The following is a 22,999-nucleotide window of genomic DNA, read 5'->3' as shown; positions in this document are numbered from 1 at the left end:
TCGGATCATTACAGCACATGATTGAAAGATCGACGCAAGATGCATTTTATCACTGTCCTCGATGTGATTATGTGAAACTTGTTTTTAGCATGTTCGTTTGCGTTGCTAAGTAAAAATGTTGCCCGCTTGCTTAGAAAAAGAAAGATTCTTTTATTTATTATTAATTTATTGTTATTTATGCATTATTAAACAGTCAGCACTAGTATCAGTTCTAACTTGAAACTCGTGACCTACGAAATATTTTAATTTAATTTTTGGATCACAGATCCAAATTAAAAGTTATTTAAAAAATTTAATGTTCTTCGCTAAGGGGAATTTTTGTAACACTATAAATTTTTTAATTATTCTATCAACTTGTATCGTTGTATTTTTATCACAACGATCTTCAAAGTATTCTGAATATTAGCATAGCCATCTTGGTATCTTAACTCTAGGAGATGATATAAACTTTCGAAAATCCACATCTCAAAAACAAGAGACACGAAAAAATAACTGACCCGTCCACCAAATATTGATCGAAAATGTTCGAAAAAGCCATTCCTTAATTACGAGTAACGTAAATTCCTGGATAAGGTTGGATAACCGGAAGCTAGCTAGGAACGAGGAGGAATCTCATGAATTCGGCGGCACGCTTATTGCGTGGGACGTGTTTTCGTGACGTCACGGAATCAATACGCCATCCAGTCTCAGCTCACCACTTACGTCACCAATGACACCATCGCTTCTTGTCCGTGTTCAATTACTGGAAACGAGGGTACCTTGTCGTTGTGGGTCGAACTTGTTCTTTTAATGCAATTTGCCAAGAGCACGGTGTCGTTTGCAACTGACGAAACACGCGTTCAATTACCACGGCAAGCAAGATCGTACCCTTCTTCCTTAATTTCACTCTATTCATTCGTGGATCTCTGGTGAGAAAGGTTTCTTAAATCGCAAACGTAGTCTTCGGATCGAAGTTGAACAGAAAACGTGATTCTTCCAGGAAATTCTTCTTTGGAAAAATTTCCCAGTTTGGAGCATTTGTCACTAGTAGATCGTTTGATCGATCGGACTGTTTGGAAGATTGATGGTCTGGATGTTAGAAAAGAGATCGAGAGGATTTTTGATCACTCGACGCGTGAAACCGAGATATAGCATAACGAGCAACGGGTCTACGTTATTTTTACGCTCTTTAAGAAAGTAGAGTTTTTTGTATTTTACGCTGTGTATCTTTCGCCTGTATTCCTCGTATCTCTGCTTTGTTTTAATAATGCCACAATCCAAGAAATGTAAACTTTAAAGAGGAAGTGTTTTGAAATTTATAAAGACATTTTCCTGAGCCATAGCCATACTATCGTATGTTATCGTATAGTTGTAAGGCCAAATTGATAACGATATGTGAAATAATTTTGCCCTCTGACGTGAAGCATTATAAATATGCTGCTTTACATGATAGAACATGCTGGTAAAAAAATTCTGTAAACTTTGTATGCAATAAAAGCAAATGCGAAAGTTTTTGAGTTGCCCCGCCATAAAAGCAAAGCAACTATACGAAATCCAAAATATAGTAGATGAAGTCAAGAATATGAATTTGTATAAAAATCAGCGGTCTAATCAATCTAACACGTTCAAGGACATAAATCGGTACATACCATTATTCACATTCTATTCTTCCATCACGCACAATATACTATATGCAATATGCAATAATTACAATATATTTAATATAATTAATGATAATACAATAATACATACTATGTCAAACGCTTCTTGAAACGGACAATTCATTCACGATGGTCATGGCCTCATGCAAGGAGGATCTATTCTTTACTACCTGTTAATGATTCCATCCGGCAAATGTTTCCTTCACGATCGAATAACATATGTATCTCCATCAAACGAGAACGTGACTGTTGATTCATCTAGACTCATAAGTCTAACTATGACCGTCCTAATTACACGCTTAATCATCGATAGTTACGATAAAGATCATAACGTGAATAATCATTCCGAGCAACGGACGTTTAGATTCTTGATTCTCGATTTGCTTTCCAAGATCGAGTCTCCTTTAATTTGTAGATAAAGTTATTTTTATTATTGATAGATCTACAAACTTAACAAACTTAGATAGATAGGTTTGAAACTTAACAAATTTCCGAACTTAAGAATTTGAAAATTTCCAATTTTGAGAAAATAAAACTTAAAAGCTTACGGTCTTGGAAATTTGAAACTTGGATGTCTTTCTGCCTTGAAGGCTAATTTGGCTGGTCTGCTATGACATCTGTCAAAAGGTCAAAAGTACATGCATAGAATATGATGGCTCCCACTTATATTTAAGTTACACAATGGTGCATACATGCTGCCATCTTTCGACAGTCATTAGAATATCGTAGCATTTTGCCATACGACGCCATCAATAGCGTTGTAACAATACTTGTAGCACGTGCAGTATGGATTTAACCTCTCTCTATCGTTGTGGATAAAAGAAAGAAATATCTGTCTTGATAAATTTCGTACCTTTCAAGTATATATTACTCAAAAATTAGGTAGGAGAAGATGGGTAAATTGGGACCGCGGTTAAATAGCCGAAAAAAGGCGAAACGTTGGCCGAAGGGTCAGAGCTCCAGTTCTAATCCACAAACTAAAAAGCATCGGGAACAGGCATCCTGGATGTTCTTTAGAGATTCAACAGATATAAACTTACAAATATCAATGATTAGAATTTTTTTATGAATTTTCTTTTGTCTTTGATATTATATTAAATTTTGTAATTCTCTTAGCCCCTGCGAAGCCTGGTATAACAGAGGAAAATTAAAAAAAACACAATGCTATTCAAGGGATTGAATCACAGGTAGAAACACCTGATAGCGAAGGTAACTCTTGGGAAACATGTACAGAAAACACTGCTGATACCTTTGCTACCAATTATAGTAATTGTTCAAATATATCATTTAGTAGGTTAGTACATAATCGTACTTAAATCAAACTTAGCTTTAAATATCAGCAATATGTATTCGAAGATATTATTAAATGTTAAATTGAGCGATTAATTGAATATTATTGAATAATGATTTTACAGGTTTTTAAATCATTTTCAATCGAAATCACTGTTGCATAAGGAAATGTTAGCTGTGTTGTCCGCTTGTAACAGTGATTATAAAACAGCATGGTGGTAATGAGTCTAGCACAGAATATTTTGCTGCATTGGTATGTATTATTATACAAAACACTTTTTAACCCTTTGCGGACGGGGCTGCTCGACGAGCGGATGTCGCTGTGGATAAGAGGTATTGGCACACACAGTTGAGAAAATATACACATTGAACGATTGCGTTGTTGAGGGTTTATATTTAGTTCATCATCGCCGTGACTATCACTAGAAATATTGAAATGTCTGAGCCATGTCCTAATTGAACAGAATTCATTTCCAATGTCTGAAGCACTGTTGTTGTCTTCTATCTTGTTACGTTCAAAATAATATTCGTCATCACTACTGTCAATATCGAACCTTTTCTGAATCTTTTAGGCATTGTGTACATATAAGGTATTATAAAAAATATATAAAATTTATAAAAAGCTTGCCGATTCGTCTGGTAATGCCATTGAAAGACTGAAATTCGTTCTCACTCGGTCACCATCCTGCATCGCGAGTTTACGTTAAACGGAACATAAGATTTCTAAAGATCTATAATTTTCTCCCATTAAAAACATAGCACTGTTTAGTTTACTATACCCATGTGTAAGTACGCATAAGACTATCCCTCAGAAAAATAGACGTACGTCAGACATCTCAAAATAAGTACCCGGAACTGTGAACAGACTCTGGCGGCTATATACCGATACTCGTTCGCAAAGGGTTAACAAAGGTATGCACAAACTAATTATAAATATTCATATCTTAGATGAGCACTTTGGAAGCGATTGAATCGGATACGTCAATCGCAGCCACGCTCTCGTTATTAGACATGAGCCTAAAAACTGTCCCAAAAAATGTTTTAAATATCCAATTTGGAGCTGCAAGAGGAATTTTCTTACGTATCTTTGTTAGATATGCATCGTCGGAAGAGTACATAATACTTCGCCATGTAAATCGTTTTTCATTCTATTTCTTTATATGATTTTAAATATTACACCAAGGCATACTATCTATATTTTTCATTTTTCACAGTGTATTCATTGTTTATCTGTGCTCCTTCGGGCACAAGTAGCAGCCACATGGTCTAGTTCATGTACGATGCAAGTGTTAGAGACTATTTTGTCATTTAGTATACATTGTAAACCACAATTGAGAAAATCAGCACAACATGGAATATGTGCCATATTAAGCGGTAGCACAAATTTGAATGAAGAAATTATTCAAGTAAATTTCAAATAAATCAATTTTTGAAAGGGTTAACAAAGGTATGCACAAACTAATTATAAATATTCATATCTTAGATGAGCACTTTGGAAGCGATTGAATCGGATACGTCAATCGCAGCCACGCTGTCGTTATTAGGCATGGGCCTAAAAACTGTCCCAAAAAATATTCTAAATATCCAATTTGGAGCTGCAAGTGGAATTTTCTTACGTATCCTTGTTAGATATGCATCGTCGGAAGAGTACATAATACTTCGCCATGTAAATCGTTTTTCATTCTATTTCTTTATATGATTTTAAATATTACACCAAGGCATACTGTGTATATTTTTCATTTTTCACAGTGTATTCATTGTTTATCTGTGCTCCTTCGGGCACAAGTAGCAGCCACATGGTCTAGTTCATGTACGATGCAAGTGTTAGAGACTATTTTGTCATTTAGTATACATTGTAAACCACAATTGAGAAAATCAGCACAACATGGAATATGTGCCATATTAAGCGGTAGCACAAATTTGAATGAAGAAATTATTCAAGTAAATTTCAAATAAATCAATTTTTGAAAGGGTTAACAAAGGTATGCACAAACTAAGTTATAAATATTCATATCTTAGATGAGCACTTTGGAAGCGATTGAATCGGATACGTCAATCGCAGCCACGCTCTCGTTATTAGGCATGGGCCTAAAAACTGTCCCAAAAAATATTCTAAATATCCAATTCGGAGCTGCAAGTGGAATTTTCTTACGTATCCTTGTTAGATATGCATCGTCGGAAGAGTACATAATACTTCGCCATGTAAATCGTTTTTCATTCTATTTCTTTATATGATTTTAAATATTACACCAAGGCATACTATCTATATTTTTCATTTTTCACAGTGTATTCATTGTTTATCTGTGCTCCTTCGGGCACAAGTAGCAGCCACATGGTCTAGTTCATGTACGATGCAAGTGTTAGAGACTATTTTGTCATTTAGTATACATTGTAAACCACAATTGAGAAAATCAGCACAACATGGAATATGTGCCATATTAAGCGGTAGCACAAATTTGAATGAAGAAATTATTCAAGTAAATTTCAAATAAATCAATTTTTGAAAGGGTTAACAAAGGTATGCACAAACTAATTATAAATATTCATATCTTAGATGAGCACTATGGAAGCGATTGAATCGGATACGTCAATCGCAGCCACGCTCTCGTTATTAGGCATGGGCCTAAAAACTGTCCAAAAAATATTCTAAATATCCAATTTGGAGCTGCAAGTGGAATTTTCTTACGTATCCTTGTTAGATATGCATCGTCGGAAGAGTACATAATACTTCGCCATGTAAATCGTTTTCATTCTATTTCTTTATATGATTTTAAATATTACACCAAGGCATACTATCTATATTTTTCATTTTTCACAGTGTATTCATTGTTTATCTGTGCTCCTTCGGGCACAAGTAGCAGCCACATGGTCTAGTTCATGTACGATGCAAGTGTTAGAGACTATTTTGTCATTTAGTATACATTGTAAACCACAATTGAGAAAATCAGCACAACATGGAATATGTGCCATATTAAGCGGTAGCACAAATTTGAATGAAGAAATTATTCAAGTAAATTTCAAATAAATCAATTTTTGAAAGGGTTAACAAAGGTATGCACAAACTAATTATAAATATTCATATCTTAGATGAGCACTATGGAAGCGATTGAATCGGATACGTCAATCGCAGCCACGCTCTCGTTATTAGGCATGGGCCTAAAAACTGTCCCAAAAAATATTCTAAATATCCAATTTGGAGCTGCAAGTGGAATTTTCTTACGTATCCTTGTTAGATATGCATCGTCGGAAGAGTACATAATACTTCGCCATGTAAATCGTTTTTCATTCTATTTCTTTATATGATTTTAAATATTACACCAAGGCATACTATCTATATTTTTCATTTTTCACAGTGTATTCATTGTTTATCTGTGCTCCTTCGGGCACAAGTAGCAGCCACATGGTCTAGTTCATGTACGATGCAAGTGTTAGAGACTATTTTGTCATTTAGTATACATTGTAAACCACAATTGAGAAAATCAGCACAACATGGAATATGTGCCATATTAAGCGGTAGCACAAATTTGAATGAAGAAATTATTCAAGTAAATTTCAAATAAATCAATTTTTGAAAGGGTTAACAAAGGTATGCACAAACTAATTATAAATATTCATATCTTAGATGAGCACTTTGGAAGCGATTGAATCGGATACGTCAATCGCAGCCACGCTGTCGTTATTAGGCATGGGCCTAAAAACTGTCCCAAAAAATATTCTAAATATCCAATTGGAGCTGCAAGTGGAATTTTCTTACGTATCCTTGTTAGATATGCATCGTCGGAAGAGTACATAATACTTCGCCATGTAAATCGTTTTTCATTCTATTTCTTTATATGATTTTAAATATTACACCAAGGCATACTGTGTATATTTTTCATTTTTCACAGTGTATTCATTGTTTATCTGTGCTCCTTCGGGCACAAGTAGCAGCCACATGGTCTAGTTCATGTACGATGCAAGTGTTAGAGACTATTTTGTCATTTAGTATACATTGTAAACCACAATTGAGAAAATCAGCACAACATGGAATATGTGCCATATTAAGCGGTAGCACAAATTTGAATGAAGAAATTATTCAAGTAAATTTCAAATAAATCAATTTTTGAAAGGGTTAACAAAGGTATGCACAAACTAATTATAAATATTCATATCTTAGATGAGCACTTTGGAAGCGATTGAATCGGATACGTCAATCGCAGCCACGCTGTCGTTATTAGGCATGGGCCTAAAAACTGTCCCAAAAAATATTCTAAATATCCAATTTGGAGCTGCAAGTGGAATTTTCTTACGTATCCTTGTTAGATATGCATCGTCGGAAGAGTACATAATACTTCGCCATGTAAATCGTTTTTCATTCTATTTCTTTATATGATTTTAAATATTACACCAAGGCATACTGTGTATATTTTTCATTTTTCACAGTGTATTCATTGTTTATCTGTGCTCCTTCGGGCACAAGTAGCAGCCACATGGTCTAGTTCATGTACGATGCAAGTGTTAGAGACTATTTTGTCATTTAGTATACATTGTAAACCACAATTGAGAAAATCAGCACAACATGGAATATGTGCCATATTAAGCGGTAGCACAAATTTGAATGAAGAAATTATTCAAGTAAATTTCAAATAAATCAATTTTTGAAAGGGTTAACAAAGGTATGCACAAACTAATTATAAATATTCATATCTTAGATGAGCACTTTGGAAGCGATTGAATCGGATACGTCAATCGCAGCCACGCTCTCGTTATTAGGCATGGGCCTAAAAACTGTCCCAAAAAATATTCTAAATATCCAATTCGGAGCTGCAAGTGGAATTTTCTTACGTATCCTTGTTAGATATGCATCGTCGGAAGAGTACATAATACTTCGCCATGTAAATCGTTTTTCATTCTATTTCTTTATATGATTTTAAATATTACACCAAGGCATACTATCTATATTTTTCATTTTTCACAGTGTATTCATTGTTTATCTGTGCTCCTTCGGGCACAAGTAGCAGCCACATGGTCTAGTTCATGTACGATGCAAGTGTTAGAGACTATTTTGTCATTTAGTATACATTGTAAACCACAATTGAGAAAATCAGCACAACATGGAATATGTGCCATATTAAGCGGTAGCACAAATTTGAATGAAGAAATTATTCAAGTAAATTTCAAATAAATCAATTTTTGAAAGGGTTAACAAAGGTATGCACAAACTAATTATAAATCATTCATATCTTAGATGAGCACTTTGGAAGCGATTGAATCGGATACGTCAATCGCAGCCACGCTCTCGTTATTAGGCATGGGCCTAAAAACTGTCCCAAAAAATATTCTAAATATCCAATTCGGAGCTGCAAGTGGAATTTTCTTACGTATCCTTGTTAGATATGCATCGTCGGAAGAGTACATAATACTTCGCCATGTAAATCGTTTTTCATTCTATTTCTTTATATGACTTTAAATATTACACCAAGGCATACTATCTATATTTTTCATTTTTCACAGTGTATTCATTGTTTATCTGTGCTCCTTCGGGCACAAGTAGCAGCCACATGGTCTAGTTCATGTACGATGCAAGTGTTAGAGACTATTTTGTCATTTAGTATACATTGTAAACCACAATTGAGAAAATCAGCACAACATGGAATATGTGCCATATTAAGCGGTAGCACAAATTTGAATGAAGAAATTATTCAAGTAAATTTCAAATAAATCAATTTTTGAAAGGGTTAACAAAGGTATGCACAAACTAATTATAAATATTCATATCTTAGATGAGCACTTTGGAAGCGATTGAATCGGATACGTCAATCGCAGCCACGCTGTCGTTATTAGGCATGGGCCTAAAACTGTCCCAAAAAATATTCTAAATATCCAATTTGGAGCTGCAAGTGGAATTTTCTTACGTATCCTTGTTAGATATGCATCGTCGGAAGAGTACATAATACTTCGCCATGTAAATCGTTTTTCATTCTATTTCTTTATATGATTTTAAATATTACACCAAGGCATACTATCTATATTTTTCATTTTTCACAGTGTATTCATTGTTTATCTGTGCTCCTTCGGGCACAAGTAGCAGCCACATCGTCTAGTTCATGTACGATGCAAGTGTTAGAGACTATTTTGTCATTTAGTATACATTGTAAACCACAATTGAGAAAATCAGCACAACATGGAATATGTGCCATATTAAGCGGTAGCACAAATTTGAATGAAGAAATTATTCAAGTAAATTTCAAATAAATCAATTTTTGAAAGGGTTAACAAAGGTATGCACAAACTAATTATAAATATTCATATCTTAGATGAGCACTATGGAAGCGATTGAATCGGATACGTCAATCGCAGCCACGCTCTCGTTATTAGGCATGGGCCTAAAAACTGTCCCAAAAAATATTCTAAATATCCAATTTGGAGCTGCAAGTGGAATTTTCTTACGTATCCTTGTTAGATATGCATCGTCGGAAGAGTACATAATACTTCGCCATGTAAATCGTTTTTCATTCTATTTCTTTATATGATTTTAAATATTACACCAAGGCATACTGTGTATATTTTTCATTTTTCACAGTGTATTCATTGTTTATCTGTGCTCCTTCGGGCACAAGTAGCAGCCACATGGTCTAGTTCATGTACGATGCAAGTGTTAGAGACTATTTTGTCATTTAGTATACATTGTAAACCACAATTGAGAAAATCAGCACAACATGGAATATGTGCCATATTAAGCGGTAGCACAAATTTGAATGAAGAAATTATTCAAGTAAATTTCAAATAAATCAATTTTTGAAAGGGTTAACAAAGGTATGCACAAACTAATTATAAATATTCATATCTTAGATGAGCACTTTGGAAGCGATTGAATCGGATACGTCAATCGCAGCCACGCTCTCGTTATTAGGCATGGGCCTAAAAACTGTCCCAAAAAATATTCTAAATATCCAATTCGGAGCTGCAAGTGGAATTTTCTTACGTATCCTTGTTAGATATGCATCGTCGGAAGAGTACATAATACTTCGCCATGTAAATCGTTTTTCATTCTATTTCTTTATATGATTTTAAATATTACACCAAGGCATACTATCTATATTTTTCATTTTTCACAGTGTATTCATTGTTTATCTGTGCTCCTTCGGGCACAAGTAGCAGCCACATGGTCTAGTTCATGTACGATGCAAGTGTTAGAGACTATTTTGTCATTTAGTATACATTGTAAACCACAATTGAGAAAATCAGCACAACATGGAATATGTGCCATATTAAGCGGTAGCACAAATTTGAATGAAGAAATTATTCAAGTAAATTTCAAATAAATCAATTTTTGAAAGGGTTAACAAAGGTATGCACAAACTAATTATAAATATTCATATCTTAGATGAGCACTATGGAAGCGATTGAATCGGATACGTCAATCGCAGCCACGCTCTCGTTATTAGGCATGGGCCTAAAAACTGTCCCAAAAAATATTCTAAATATCCAATTTGGAGCTGCAAGTGGAATTTTCTTACGTATCCTTGTTAGATATGCATCGTCGGAAGAGTACATAATACTTCGCCATGTAAATCGTTTTTCATTCTATTTCTTTATATGATTTTAAATATTACACCAAGGCATACTGTGTATATTTTTCATTTTTCACAGTGTATTCATTGTTTATCTGTGCTCCTTCGGGCACAAGTAGCAGCCACATGGTCTAGTTCATGTACGATGCAAGTGTTAGAGACTATTTTGTCATTTAGTATACATTGTAAACCACAATTGAGAAAATCAGCACAACATGGAATATGTGCCATATTAAGCGGTAGCACAAATTTGAATGAAGAAATTATTCAAGTAAATTTCAAATAAATCAATTTTTGAAAGGGTTAACAAAGGTATGCACAAACTAATTATAAATATTCATATCTTAGATGAGCACTTTGGAAGCGATTGAATCGGATACGTCAATCGCAGCCACGCTCTCGTTATTAGGCATGGGCCTAAAAACTGTCCCAAAAAATATTCTAAATATCCAATTCGGAGCTGCAAGTGGAATTTTCTTACGTATCCTTGTTAGATATGCATCGTCGGAAGAGTACATAATACTTCGCCATGTAAATCGTTTTTCATTCTATTTCTTTATATGATTTTAAATATTACACCAAGGCATACTATCTATATTTTTCATTTTTCACAGTGTATTCATTGTTTATCTGTGCTCCTTCGGGCACAAGTAGCAGCCACATGGTCTAGTTCATGTACGATGCAAGTGTTAGAGACTATTTTGTCATTTAGTATACATTGTAAACCACAATTGAGAAAATCAGCACAACATGGAATATGTGCCATATTAAGCGGTAGCACAAATTTGAATGAAGAAATTATTCAAGTAAATTTCAAATAAATCAATTTTTGAAAGGGTTAACAAAGGTATGCACAAACTAATTATAAATATTCATATCTTAGATGAGCACTATGGAAGCGATTGAATCGGATACGTCAATCGCAGCCACGCTCTCGTTATTAGGCATGGGCCTAAAAACTGTCCCAAAAAATATTCTAAATATCCAATTTGGAGCTGCAAGTGGAATTTTCTTACGTATCCTTGTTAGATATGCATCGTCGGAAGAGTACATAATACTTCGCCATGTAAATCGTTTTTCATTCTATTTCTTTATATGATTTTAAATATTACACCAAGGCATACTATCTATATTTTTCATTTTTCACAGTGTATTCATTGTTTATCTGTGCTCCTTCGGGCACAAGTAGCAGCCACATGGTCTAGTTCATGTACGATGCAAGTGTTAGAGACTATTTTGTCATTTAGTATACATTGTAAACCACAATTGAGAAAATCAGCACAACATGGAATATGTGCCATATTAAGCGGTAGCACAAATTTGAATGAAGAAATTATTCAAGTAAATTTCAAATAAATCAATTTTTGAAAGGGTTAACAAAGGTATGCACAAACTAATTATAAATATTCATATCTTAGATGAGCACTTTGGAAGCGATTGAATCGGATACGTCAATCGCAGCCACGCTCTAGTTATTAGGCATGGGCCTAAAAACTGTCCCAAAAATGTTTTAAATACCCAATTTGGAGCTGCAAGTGGAATTTTCTTACGTATCCTTGTTAGATATTGTTAGAATTTAATCTTGAAATTAAGATTAATAAACTGTGGAAGACACAATGTGTGTATTGAAACAATACTTTATGATTTTTATTAAACAAAGTTACAAGTAAAATACAAGTAAGCGTTATGAATGTTGACAGTTGGCTAGTTGTTCACAGACTGGCTTGCTTAGTGACCCATGGTCCTTAAAAAGGTTTAGAACTCCACTCTGTATGCAGTAATGAGTGTGACCTGTGTGAGTGTCTGTGTGGCGTCACATGTGCTACAGAACCTTCTAGTAGCTTCTCGACGTGCCCATCGAGAATGCTCCATCCATATCCTTAAGCTTCTTCCGCCAAATTCTCGAAAGAGCATGCACGTGCCAGCCGCCATGGTACATCTCACGAACGCACTAGTGGGGATAGCGTTGGACAACGAAGGGAAGAATCCATACGATCAACCACCTTATCTGCATGCGATTGATATCGTTGTATTCCAACAGATATGCATCGTCGGAAGAGTACTTAAAATACTTCGACATGTAAATCGTTTTTCATTCTATTTCTTTATATGATTTCAAATATTACACCAAGGCATACTATCTATATTTTTCATTTTTCACAGTGTATTCATTGTTTATCTGTGCTCCTTCGAGCACAAGAAGCAGCCACGTGGTCTAGTTCATGTACGATGCAAGTGTTAGAGGCTATTTTGTCATTTAGTATACATTGTAAACCACAATTGAGAAAATCAGCACAACATGGAATATGTGCCATATTAAACGGTAGCACAAATTTGAATGAAGGAATTATTCAAGTAAATTTCAAATAAATCAATTTTTGATAAACTTTAATGTTACAATGTTAATAATTATAGGAGGTGATATCATGTAAGGTGAAAACCCACCGCGATATCATCCAGCTACTCCATACATTGCAAAATTCTGTATTGGTCAACTTGACTCCGAGTACGATGGTATTACAAATGTTCTTCATTTCCTTACACTACTAAAAGACATTTTCCATCATTTACCAATGATTCATGTGAAGGTATTTGTCAACATTTGTTAAGGAAATACATATATTTATATTATACAACTTTTATTACGAACTTTTGTTTTCCAGACTATCAGTGAATCTTTATTGAAGCTTATGACTATGAAAAATGTGTTAGTAACTTCATGTTGTCTACAAACCTTTCATGGTTTGTTCGTTTCTCGACCATCAGAAGCTATTCTACCAGTACAAAGAAATGGGCAAATCATTACTGCCTTATATGATTATCAACCTCCGGCAACTGATACACAACCAACCTTAGCGTGGCTAACCGTAATGCAAGAAGCGTATTTAAATTTAGCGCAGTAAACAAACTTTTATATTTAAACTCCTTATATCCAATTTTATTGAAGAGATAGTAATTGCTGAATGTATTTTTCCTTTATAGCAATTCATTAAATTTATGCGCAGTTCCTTTACCAAGAATTTTAGACAGATGCATGCAATTGTGGCTTTCGGACAAATCGGAAGTTATGTCTGGTTCTTCGCACACGATAAAAATTTTATTACAAGATTGTGTCGGTAAAATATGTGAAACCGAAGAATCAATGAAAACGTAAGATTAGATTTAATTATTATTCTTTGTATCTATTATTTATATATCATCATTTATATCAAACTTTTAGATATAAGGACACTGTCAATCAGATAACTTTTATGATCCATCAAGCATTAGGTTATCAATATTTGGAAGCTTGGTATCATATTCTTCATTTAATAGCCCTACTGTTTCAGGTAATATCGATTTTCTGCTTCTTACCCTTTTGTCAGTGTTGTACAATTCAACGTTCCCTTTTATTACAGGTAACTGGTAAAGCGAGAAGTCCGCAATTAATAGAGATATTAAAAAGTCTTGCTGAGTTACGTGATTCTTACAATTTTGCGTCGAAAAATGACGCTGAGTACGCTATTGGAGCTGCGATAAGAGTGCTAGGACCGGAGACAGTATTAAATTTGATTCCATTGAAAGCAAGTAATTCTATATGAACCGGATTATGCTTAGAAAGAAAAACTTTATTTTATAACTACAGTAATATAAATCTATTTTATAGGTATCGGACAATGCGATTAATTTAAAAAGAACTTGGCTACTACCATTATTGAAAGATTGTGTGCTAGGTGGGTCACTTACTTTCTTCATGGAAACATTGCTACCTATCGTTGCATTGTGCGAGTAAGTATTTTAATCTATCTTTATTATAAGAGTATAAATTATCTTATATTGATATTTTTAATGATAATTATACTCAATTTTAGAAAAAAAGCAACCGAACCTGTAGGCGGAAAAACTTACGAATTTCTCGTTTGCCAAGTCCGGGCTATTTTACCAAGTATATGCAACAACGCTACCGATGTGAAAGATAATTTCAAGGTATATATCAGAGATAAATATAAAAGATATAGTATCAAGTATCCATGAGATAACTTTTATCTTGTTTAGAATATAGCTAAACTGTTAGGAACAAATTTAAATGAGAGAAAGAATTTAAGGATGTCGATAATGTCTGCCTTACGAAGATTAATAACGAAAGCAGTCGAAGACGACAAAAAAGAAGATATACACGAACTAGCTAGATTTGCAAAGAATTATTTACCATTGTTTTTAAATCTATACACTACTAAGCCACTTGGTACTGACGAAGAAGGACAACGCTTCGCTACATATGATACAATAAGAGTAATTTGTGAATAGAAGAAGTAATTTTCTTTAAAGAGATTAACTAATATTTTGTACAATTACAAGTGTATCTTACAATTACGGATAAGGAATTGGTACACGAATTATTCGATCGTGCGTTATTTAAGTTGAAATAACCTGATATCGATGATTTTTTCAAAGAAAGTATTCACGATATAATAAGATTATTTATTAATTATACTGACATTAATAGATTAAAGACGTTTTACGATATGTGTGTACCACTTCTTAAAGAAATTTCTAAAACCAAGGAACAGAAGAAAGCATATAGGTAACTTTTTAATATATTTGGAATTAAATATTTTAATTATCTTTTCTGCAAAAACAAAAATTATTTTTTACTTGTATGTTCTTTCAGGTTTTTAGAAGAGATATGTGGCAGTGAGAAGGAAACGTGTAAAGAGTTTGTAGTTTAATACAGACGCGAGATACAAAAATTATTAATATCCTCGGCTACTGAAGTCGCAAAACCAAGCAGAGGAGTAAGTGCTAACTTACAAACATTGCTCTATAATATCAATTTCTTATGAAAATTTTAACAAATAAGCCTTACTCATTTTTTTTAATTAGGCACGATTAAGATGCTTAATTCATCTGATCAAAATTCATCCACAACTTGAGAAAACTAAGTTCTTAGAAGCCATTGTGCCCGAAGCAGTAATCTATTTAAAAGATTTAAATACGAAATGTCGAACTTCTGCATATCAACTTTTAAACACTATTGCCGAGAAATTTTTAGGAAATCCTACACATCTTAAAGATTATGTTAATATGCTCATGGTTGGTTTGAGTGGTGCGATAGAAAATGTACAAAAGTATTGTACCGCATCCTTGCTGGCACTTTCTTCTATCACTTATCATTACAACGGTACAGTTTATTTCAAACTAAAGTTAAAATAAATATTTCGTATGAAAATAAATAATAGCATATTAAAAATATTACAACAGGATCTTTAGGTATAGAGACAGTTAAAGAAATCTTGTGACAAGCTTGTATTTTTGTTACAAGTCCGACAAGAGAAATTGCAGAAGCTGCATTGGCATATATCAAAGTCTATATTACTGTGATGCCATCTCAGATTGCTGCTTTGAATTTAAAATTGTTGGTTAGTAACAAAGGCGTTCAATTAATAACAATAAAAGGTTAGTAACGAAATCCCATATAGCTCAATAAAAAAACGAATTAATGAATTTGCAGATAGACGCTTTATGTGCAATGAACGATGACTGCCATAGGCATTTCAGACAAAAAGTACGAGATATTCTCGTAAAGTTAATAAGAAAATACGGAATGGAAACAATTTCTGGCATGATTCCAGTTTCTAATGCGATGTTACATAAGAGATTAAGAAATATGAATAAGGCAGAAGAGGCGAAGAAAAAGAAAAGAGAATTGAGGAAATTGAAAAAACAAGAAAATGACGAGGATACTGAATTCAATGCAAAGAGAAAACCTAAAAGGTAACTTTGTATTTTACTTTAATCGATATTTTTCTTAAACCGAAAGAACTCTATAATCTTTATTAAAATTCAGTATGGAAGAAATATTGGCGGATAGCGATGATGAGTTCGTTGAAGATATGGACAATGAAGAGTCAAGGAAAAGGAAGAAAAGAACATCGCGAAAGGAAGCCTGGATTTATGAGAATGAAGAGATCGTTGATCTCGTTGATCCTGCGGCTGCTCGAAATATATCAAGTAAGTCTAGATATTTTTCAAAATTCGATTAGTCGAAGTTGGAATTAAATTCACAAAATAATTTTTTAGCAACGCAACCTACAGTCGCTATAAATTCAAAAATAGCGGCTATAAAACGGAAAGATCGTGAATTTAAGACTACGTCTGATGGCCGTCTTATTATCACAGTAGATAATGAGAAAGATAATGAACCAGAACCCAAGAGAAAGAAGAAATCTGCTATTTTGTTGCACAGTGATTCAGAAGACGATTATGGTAAGAATTAGGGTTAGATTTGGGGTTAGGAATTGTAGTAAAATGTAAAGTAATTCAAAGAAACAAGTGAACGAAGCCAATGAATTTTTATGTTACATGATCAGAAGATGATGTTCAGTCTGTAGCCATGTCGCAAGCAATGGATAAAAAACGTAAATATAGCGATAGTTATGATAACATTAGCGTAAGGAGTGGATCCACATTGAAGTATCAAGGTATAATAGTAATGTATAATCTATAGTAAATTTTGGTCTGTTGTTTAATAACAATTTTGGTATCCATAGCAGGAGGGTCTGGAATACATCGACCATTGAAAAAATCAAGAACAGAATATATACCAGGAGCGGAATATAAAGCATCAAAGGCTGGAGGTGATGTTAAAAGGAAAGGAAAACCAGATCCATATGCTTATGTACCTCTGTCAAGAGCAGCATTAAACAAAAGGTAAATAATGATAACATGAATTTTGATTTAAATTGAAGATAAGCATTGAATTGATTCATTTTTATCTTTAGAAAAAAGAAGCAAAATGCGAGTAAATTTCAAAACATTATTAAAGGAGCGAAGAAAGGTGCGAAAATTGGAATGAAGCAAAGGAAAAACTAATGTATAAATTACCATAAAAAAATGTTCAAAAACTATGCTTTTGTGGTATGAGTCTCTAATTGTGATTAGGTTTCACTGGCTATAAATTTGTACATACATAAAATATATAATATAAAGATGTACAAGAAATGACATTGAATTAAAAATCTGTGACGATTTATAACATACGTGGATTAATATATTAACAGGTAAACACTTGAGAAATTGACATATTGTTTGAAAATAAAGTGACTTTGTTATAGAGCAAAAGAATTCCTATATTACTATTTATTTGTCTTGTGCAATCTGTTGACTACAAATTAGCGCTTACAAAAAGATCCTTTTACACAGATGGTTTAATTTATTGCATATTTCCATAGAACAAATATTGAAATCCTTACAACTGATACAAAATAACTTACAAATAATTATATTAATATAGGGACTGGTCTTTTTTTTTTTTAAGAAATTAATTATATGATCCTTAATTGTATCCTAGAATTAATTAGATCCTATAATTAAGCACTTCTATTAAGCTAAAAGTATTTAAATATTTATGTAAACAGAAACTCACGTTTCTTTTGCATTAGCTCTTCTTAGGCAACATTCTTTCCAGCTGTCCAGATTCGTTCATTTCTTTTACAATATCTAATCCTCCAATGAGTTCTCCATTCACATATAATTGAGGATACGTTGGCCAATCACTAAATTTTTTAAGTCCTTCTCTAACATCATTATCTTGTAAAATATTAAACGTCTGGTAATCTGTCTTACAAGAGTCTAAAATAGAGACTATTGTTCTAGAAAATCTGCAACGTGGAGTGGTAGGAGATCCTTTCATGAAAATCATACAGGGCGCTTGATTTATTAATTTCTTTAGTCTTTCTTCGAGTTTTTCTTTAGGTTTACATATATCAAACGAAATAGAATCTTTATCGGTCAATAATTGTCGCTTAATTTTCTCCGTTATAACTGCAGGATTAGCTCCATCGATTCTATCGACTATGGTGTTATTTTTTGTGAGAACAACTGTTGGTACTGCACTGATACCAGCTTTCAAGGGTACATCAGGTATTTTTTCAGCTTCAATCTTGGCGAACCTAACCCCCTGATACTCGGCCAGTTTGCTCATTTCTTCGATCACATCATTTATTTGCGAACACTGATCGGCCCAGAATGCGTAGAAATGAATGACAGAAAGATCTTGTGACCTGACACGACAAACGAACATGACCTTGAAAATCACCTACTTAGCTACTTCCTTAGTTTATCACAGAATTACATCGATAAAAAATTGTGAATTGTGAACTTTTTCACATCGAACGAAAATAATATAAAGTCGTAGTTATCTTTTGTTATATTGCAATATTTAATCTATTTCATCATAAAAATAAAAATAAAAAATATTTTCTTTCGCTACTTTGAACAATATTTCGAGTCAAATTGAATTGAGATTAACTGAATTTTTTATACAATAATATGTTAAACAATGAATGATATTCATCGAGTAGGTTATATTGTTTCTAGAAACTGAATTACTTATTATTTAGAATTACTCACTTGAGGTAATTCTTGTATTCTTGTTCAGAATTAAGATTAGTGGTAGACATCCTGTCACTTTACTTTGTGTAATTGATAAACACGTGATAATATTAACAAGAAATATTTTGCAAATTCGTTTATTCACTACGACAACTTTTTTTTTTATTATTAACGTGGAGGAAATCTGCACGGACACCAGGTCGCTTCTGGGGAAAAGCGGCGTGGTAGTGCCGGACTCCAACCGACTAAAACCTCCACGCTGACCGTTCCGGCTGCGATCGAGAGGGGCCCGGGAACCGGTGTAAGCGATACACCGGGCCCCACTACGACAACTTCTACGCAACTTTTAACATCGCTCTTATAAACGTTTTATATTCACAAATGAGAAACTACCGCGGCTGTGCAGTAGTTCGCCAATCCCCTACATTCTATAGTAGAATAGTTCTACTACACATGGTATTCTACAACAAACTTCATTAAATTATTTTAATAATTTGTGAACAATACTAATTTATGGCTTAATTATCGTTGCTATTTCTCTGTTATTTGACGAATAAAATAAATTGAAATGTTGTTAAGGAAATTATATGTATGTACACTAATTTTTGTTTGAATCGTCAATAAAAAAAAGCACATATTATTTAAATTTAAACAATTTAGAAAACATTTAATCCAATGTAAAAGATATAACATTTTTTTAATGAAAATGGAACGAAAAGACAAAAGTATTACATATTGTGAACTTGAGTTCGCTATTGAGTGCCGAAGCGTGCAGACGTGTGTCTAGTGCTCTATGAAGTTCGTAAAACAACACGTGTCGCCCATCCGTCGAAAGTGAACACAGCCAAGTGTTCCTATCTTTTAGAAAAAAAATTCTACGCTCCTAACCTCTACCCGAATACTAGCCTCATAGCCTCTCGACTAGTTATTCAATTTGAATTAACTAACTCGATGATGGCCCAGGAATCACGACCAGGCTCTTGTCACGTAAAATGGGTACTTGGAATGTAGTAAGGAGTTTGAGTCGTAACCCAACTACTAGTTTTCTTTTATAAAGCTTTATTATAAATCTCAACACTTACAGAGCTGACACTGAACCGGAGAAAAGAGGTAGTATGAGTACAGCCACTAGAACAAGAACAAGAACTAGAACTGCCCGAGCTGGGTGAAGTCTCGGTTTATATATATTTTGGTTTTAAGATGTTGAGGGGCTAGGTGTGGGTTGTGATGTGGAGAAGTGTTCGAAGGTCGGGGGTCGATGTCTTATCTATGATGTAGACTAAGGTGTCTCATAGCTTCTGTGTAGTCGGAGAAGTGTTCGAAGGTCAAGGGTCGAACCCTTTATCTGTGATGTGGACTAAGCTGCGTCACAGCCTTGGTGTACGCTATGATGATAAGGTGGTGATGTGTCTAAGACTCGGGGTCGATATCTTATGGTTGGGATGAGATTGGTGTTACACTCTCCTGAGCAAATCCATAATTGCTCCGCGCTACCTCCTCCGTGGCAAAAATCCCCCGTACCAATGACGCCAAAAACTTTAAGAAGCGAAAAATAGAAGCATCAAAAACAAACACAAACGCCATCCAGAACGAACAGACAACAAACAAAGTAAACACATACAACAGATACGTCATATTGGAATACACAAACAACTCCATGGAAATTGCAGACCCACCAACAAACCAACACGCCCAAAGAAATTCCCCGCCCCACCAATATTTGTTGATGATGTCATCGACATACAAACGATGATTAAGTCCATAGAGAGAGAGAGAGATATCTCTAAAGAGGACTACAACCTAAAAACTAACAATAACAAAGTAAAAATCCTGCCGACAAACCCTGATGCATATAGAAGACTCACCAAACTACTAAAGATCATGAACGCCAACTTTCATACATACCAGCTCAAACACGAAAGACCTTTCCGAGTGGTTCTACGCAACATCCACCACTCAGCAGACATAGATGAACTCAAATTCGAACTCTTAAAACACGGCCACGCAGTTATCAACGTTAGTAACATAAGGCATAGAGTCTCGAAAGACCCGTTATCCTTATTTTTTATTGGCATAAAACAAAAGCCTAACAATAAGGAAATATACAACATCAGTCGTCTAATGAAGTCAATAGTAAAATTCGAACCACCGCTTGTTAAAAAAGAGATAGTGCAATGTAAAAGGTGCCAAAGGTACGGTCATACGCAGAAATACTGCAACCATACCTTCCGCTGCGTTAAATGTGCAGGTACACCACTGACCAATGCACTAAATCACCGGAAATCCCAGCGAGGTGCATCCACTGTCAAGGTGACCATCCTGCTAACTACAAAGGCTGCTCAGCCTACAAAACCCTGTACATAAATAAGTACCCTAAACCCAGAGCAAAAGAGGTAACCAATCAAATACCCAGTCCTCCTAAATTCACTACTACTTCAATCTCCTTAACCAATCAAATACCCAGTCCTCCTAAATTCACCACTACTTCAATCTCCTATGCCCAAGCAGTACAGGGAAACCAAAATAATCCGAATAGCCACAGGGACCATTCTCAAAATAGTGTCCCCAATTCACCAAACACAGACAACGTCTCTAGACTTGAAAAGCTAATAGAAAAACAATCTGAACAAATAAATAATTTGCTATCACTATTGGACACTCATTATGGATAAATTAATACGCCCCGACGCAAAATAAAACCAAGACGCATAGCTCTTTGGAATGCCAACGGTCTAGCTCAATACAAATTTGAACTAGAACTCTTCCTTAAACTGCAGCAAATCGACGTAATGTTCGTATCTGAAACCCACTTCACCGACAAAAACTATCTGAAAATAAATGGTTATAACTTCTACCATACCCAACATCCCAGTGGAAAGGCCCACGGCGGCACCGGAATCATAATCAAATCCAGCCTTAAGCATTACGAACTTCCATCATTCCAGAAAGACTACCTCCAAGCAACAAACGTAGCAATAGAAGACTGCCATGGTACAATCATCACTTCAGCAGTATACTGCCCTTCCAGACACTCCATCGCCAAAGAAGACTTTGATAACTTCCTTGACATCCTGGGCAGTAGATTCATAGCTGGAGGAGACTATAACGCCAAACATACCCAATGGGGCAGCAGACTGGTCACAGTAAGAGGCAAAAATCTCTTAAACAGCATAATAACTAATAATCTCAACTACCTCACCACATACGAACTCACACACTGGCCCACTGACACTAACAAAATACCTGACCTACTTGACTTCTTCATAACAAAAAATATCTCGCCAAGATACGTCCAAATCAACTCCTCGGCTGATCTCTCTTCTGATCACTCCCCCGTGTTAGCAACAGTCAGTTCAACAATTATCGAGAATACACCTAATGGCTTTATTCATAACAAACTCACCAACTGGCAGCTCTTTAGAGAAGTCTTTAATCACTCAACTTCAGCTTTAACTTCACTAAAAACTAATGAAGATATCGAAGCAGCCACGGAATACTTAAATGTGAGCATGATAAACGCTCTCCGCTTCTCCACACCTACTAAGACTTCTATCAGCAAACGTGTTATTTCGACCAATCGCGGGGAGACGCAATCGCGAGGAGAGACGTCAACGGGAGTCGTAAATTCCCGTTACGATTATACTAATCGACACCACGAGTTGATCGATCCCCTGATTTCCGTTAAGATAATAGGGGTGATTAAGTTTATATAACACTGTGATTCACAGAATTATAAAATATATATTTCCAACACTTAGACTACACTGTTGAGTAGATACAAATCGTCGATAACCACTTGTCGCACGAATATGAGATAGATATGACTAATAGAGCAAGGTTCGTACAATCGAATTTCGTATATTAGTGGACGTAGCACTAGAGGATACTTGATAGACACTAGATTTTGATGCTAGACTTCGACGTTGTAGTATGTAGAAGAAGTAAGTTGATTTGACCTAGCGATGTTGACGAAATAAGTTGACTTGACCTTCCTGATGTAGCAGGAGAAGTCTGCGACTTGACTCTCCCAGAGTCGTAGGAGAAGTATGCGACTTGACTCTCCTGTGGTCGTAGGAGAAGTGATGAGTAGGAAGCCTCCGACCAACGTGGTTCGTGAGTGACCTTGTGCATGGGAAAACCCAG

At 34.7% G+C, this 22,999-nt stretch overlaps 2 protein-coding genes and 1 long non-coding RNA gene across 7 annotated transcripts; 2 read left to right on the top strand and 1 right to left on the bottom strand.

Annotated features, from left to right (window-relative positions):
* Window positions 1-2,757: 2,757 nt before the first annotated feature.
* On the top strand, window positions 2,758-4,055 carry LOC138189358 (uncharacterized). Its single transcript, XR_011176030.1, has 3 exons — window positions 2,758-2,934; window positions 3,056-3,183; window positions 3,879-4,055. It is a non-coding gene; the product is annotated as an uncharacterized LOC138189358 (long non-coding RNA).
* Window positions 4,056-14,910: 10,855 nt separating this feature from the next.
* On the top strand, window positions 14,911-17,775 carry LOC138189355 (RRP12-like protein). Of its 4 annotated transcripts, none has more exons than XM_069131419.1 (10): window positions 14,911-15,047; window positions 15,135-15,258; window positions 15,347-15,644; window positions 15,725-15,882; window positions 15,975-16,237; window positions 16,311-16,474; window positions 16,544-16,729; window positions 16,834-16,881; window positions 17,017-17,173; window positions 17,245-17,775. In XM_069131419.1, exons 4-10 carry the CDS (start codon window positions 15,844-15,846, stop codon window positions 17,333-17,335), a joined length of 948 nt encoding a protein of 315 aa, XP_068987520.1. In that variant the 5' UTR covers window positions 14,911-15,047; window positions 15,135-15,258; window positions 15,347-15,644; window positions 15,725-15,843; the 3' UTR covers window positions 17,336-17,775. The 4 variants fall into 4 exon arrangements, with proteins under 4 accessions (XP_068987520.1, XP_068987519.1, XP_068987518.1 ...); XM_069131418.1 differs by having other exon boundaries at window positions 17,014-17,173; XM_069131417.1 differs by having other exon boundaries at window positions 16,834-16,944.
* LOC138189357 (glutaredoxin 3-like) lies at window positions 17,588-19,001 on the bottom strand. 2 transcript variants are annotated; one of them, XM_069131421.1, is made up of 3 exons: window positions 18,875-19,001; window positions 17,889-18,525; window positions 17,588-17,809 (listed from the first exon to the last, which is right to left on the bottom strand). In XM_069131421.1, exons 1-2 carry the CDS (start codon window positions 18,922-18,924, stop codon window positions 17,901-17,903), a joined length of 675 nt encoding a protein of 224 aa, XP_068987522.1. In that variant the 5' UTR covers window positions 18,925-19,001; the 3' UTR covers window positions 17,588-17,809; window positions 17,889-17,900. The 2 variants fall into 2 exon arrangements, with proteins under 2 accessions (XP_068987522.1, XP_068987521.1); XM_069131420.1 differs by having other exon boundaries at window positions 17,588-18,525.
* Between the last annotated feature and the right edge of the window lie 3,998 nt (window positions 19,002-22,999).

This window comes from Bombus flavifrons, unplaced genomic scaffold (assembly GCF_040668555.2).
Source record: "Bombus flavifrons isolate JBK064 unplaced genomic scaffold, iyBomFlav1_principal scaffold0026, whole genome shotgun sequence".
Lineage (NCBI taxonomy): Eukaryota > Metazoa > Arthropoda > Insecta > Hymenoptera > Apidae > Bombus > Bombus flavifrons.
This window is presented reverse-complemented; position numbering and strand designations above follow the sequence as displayed.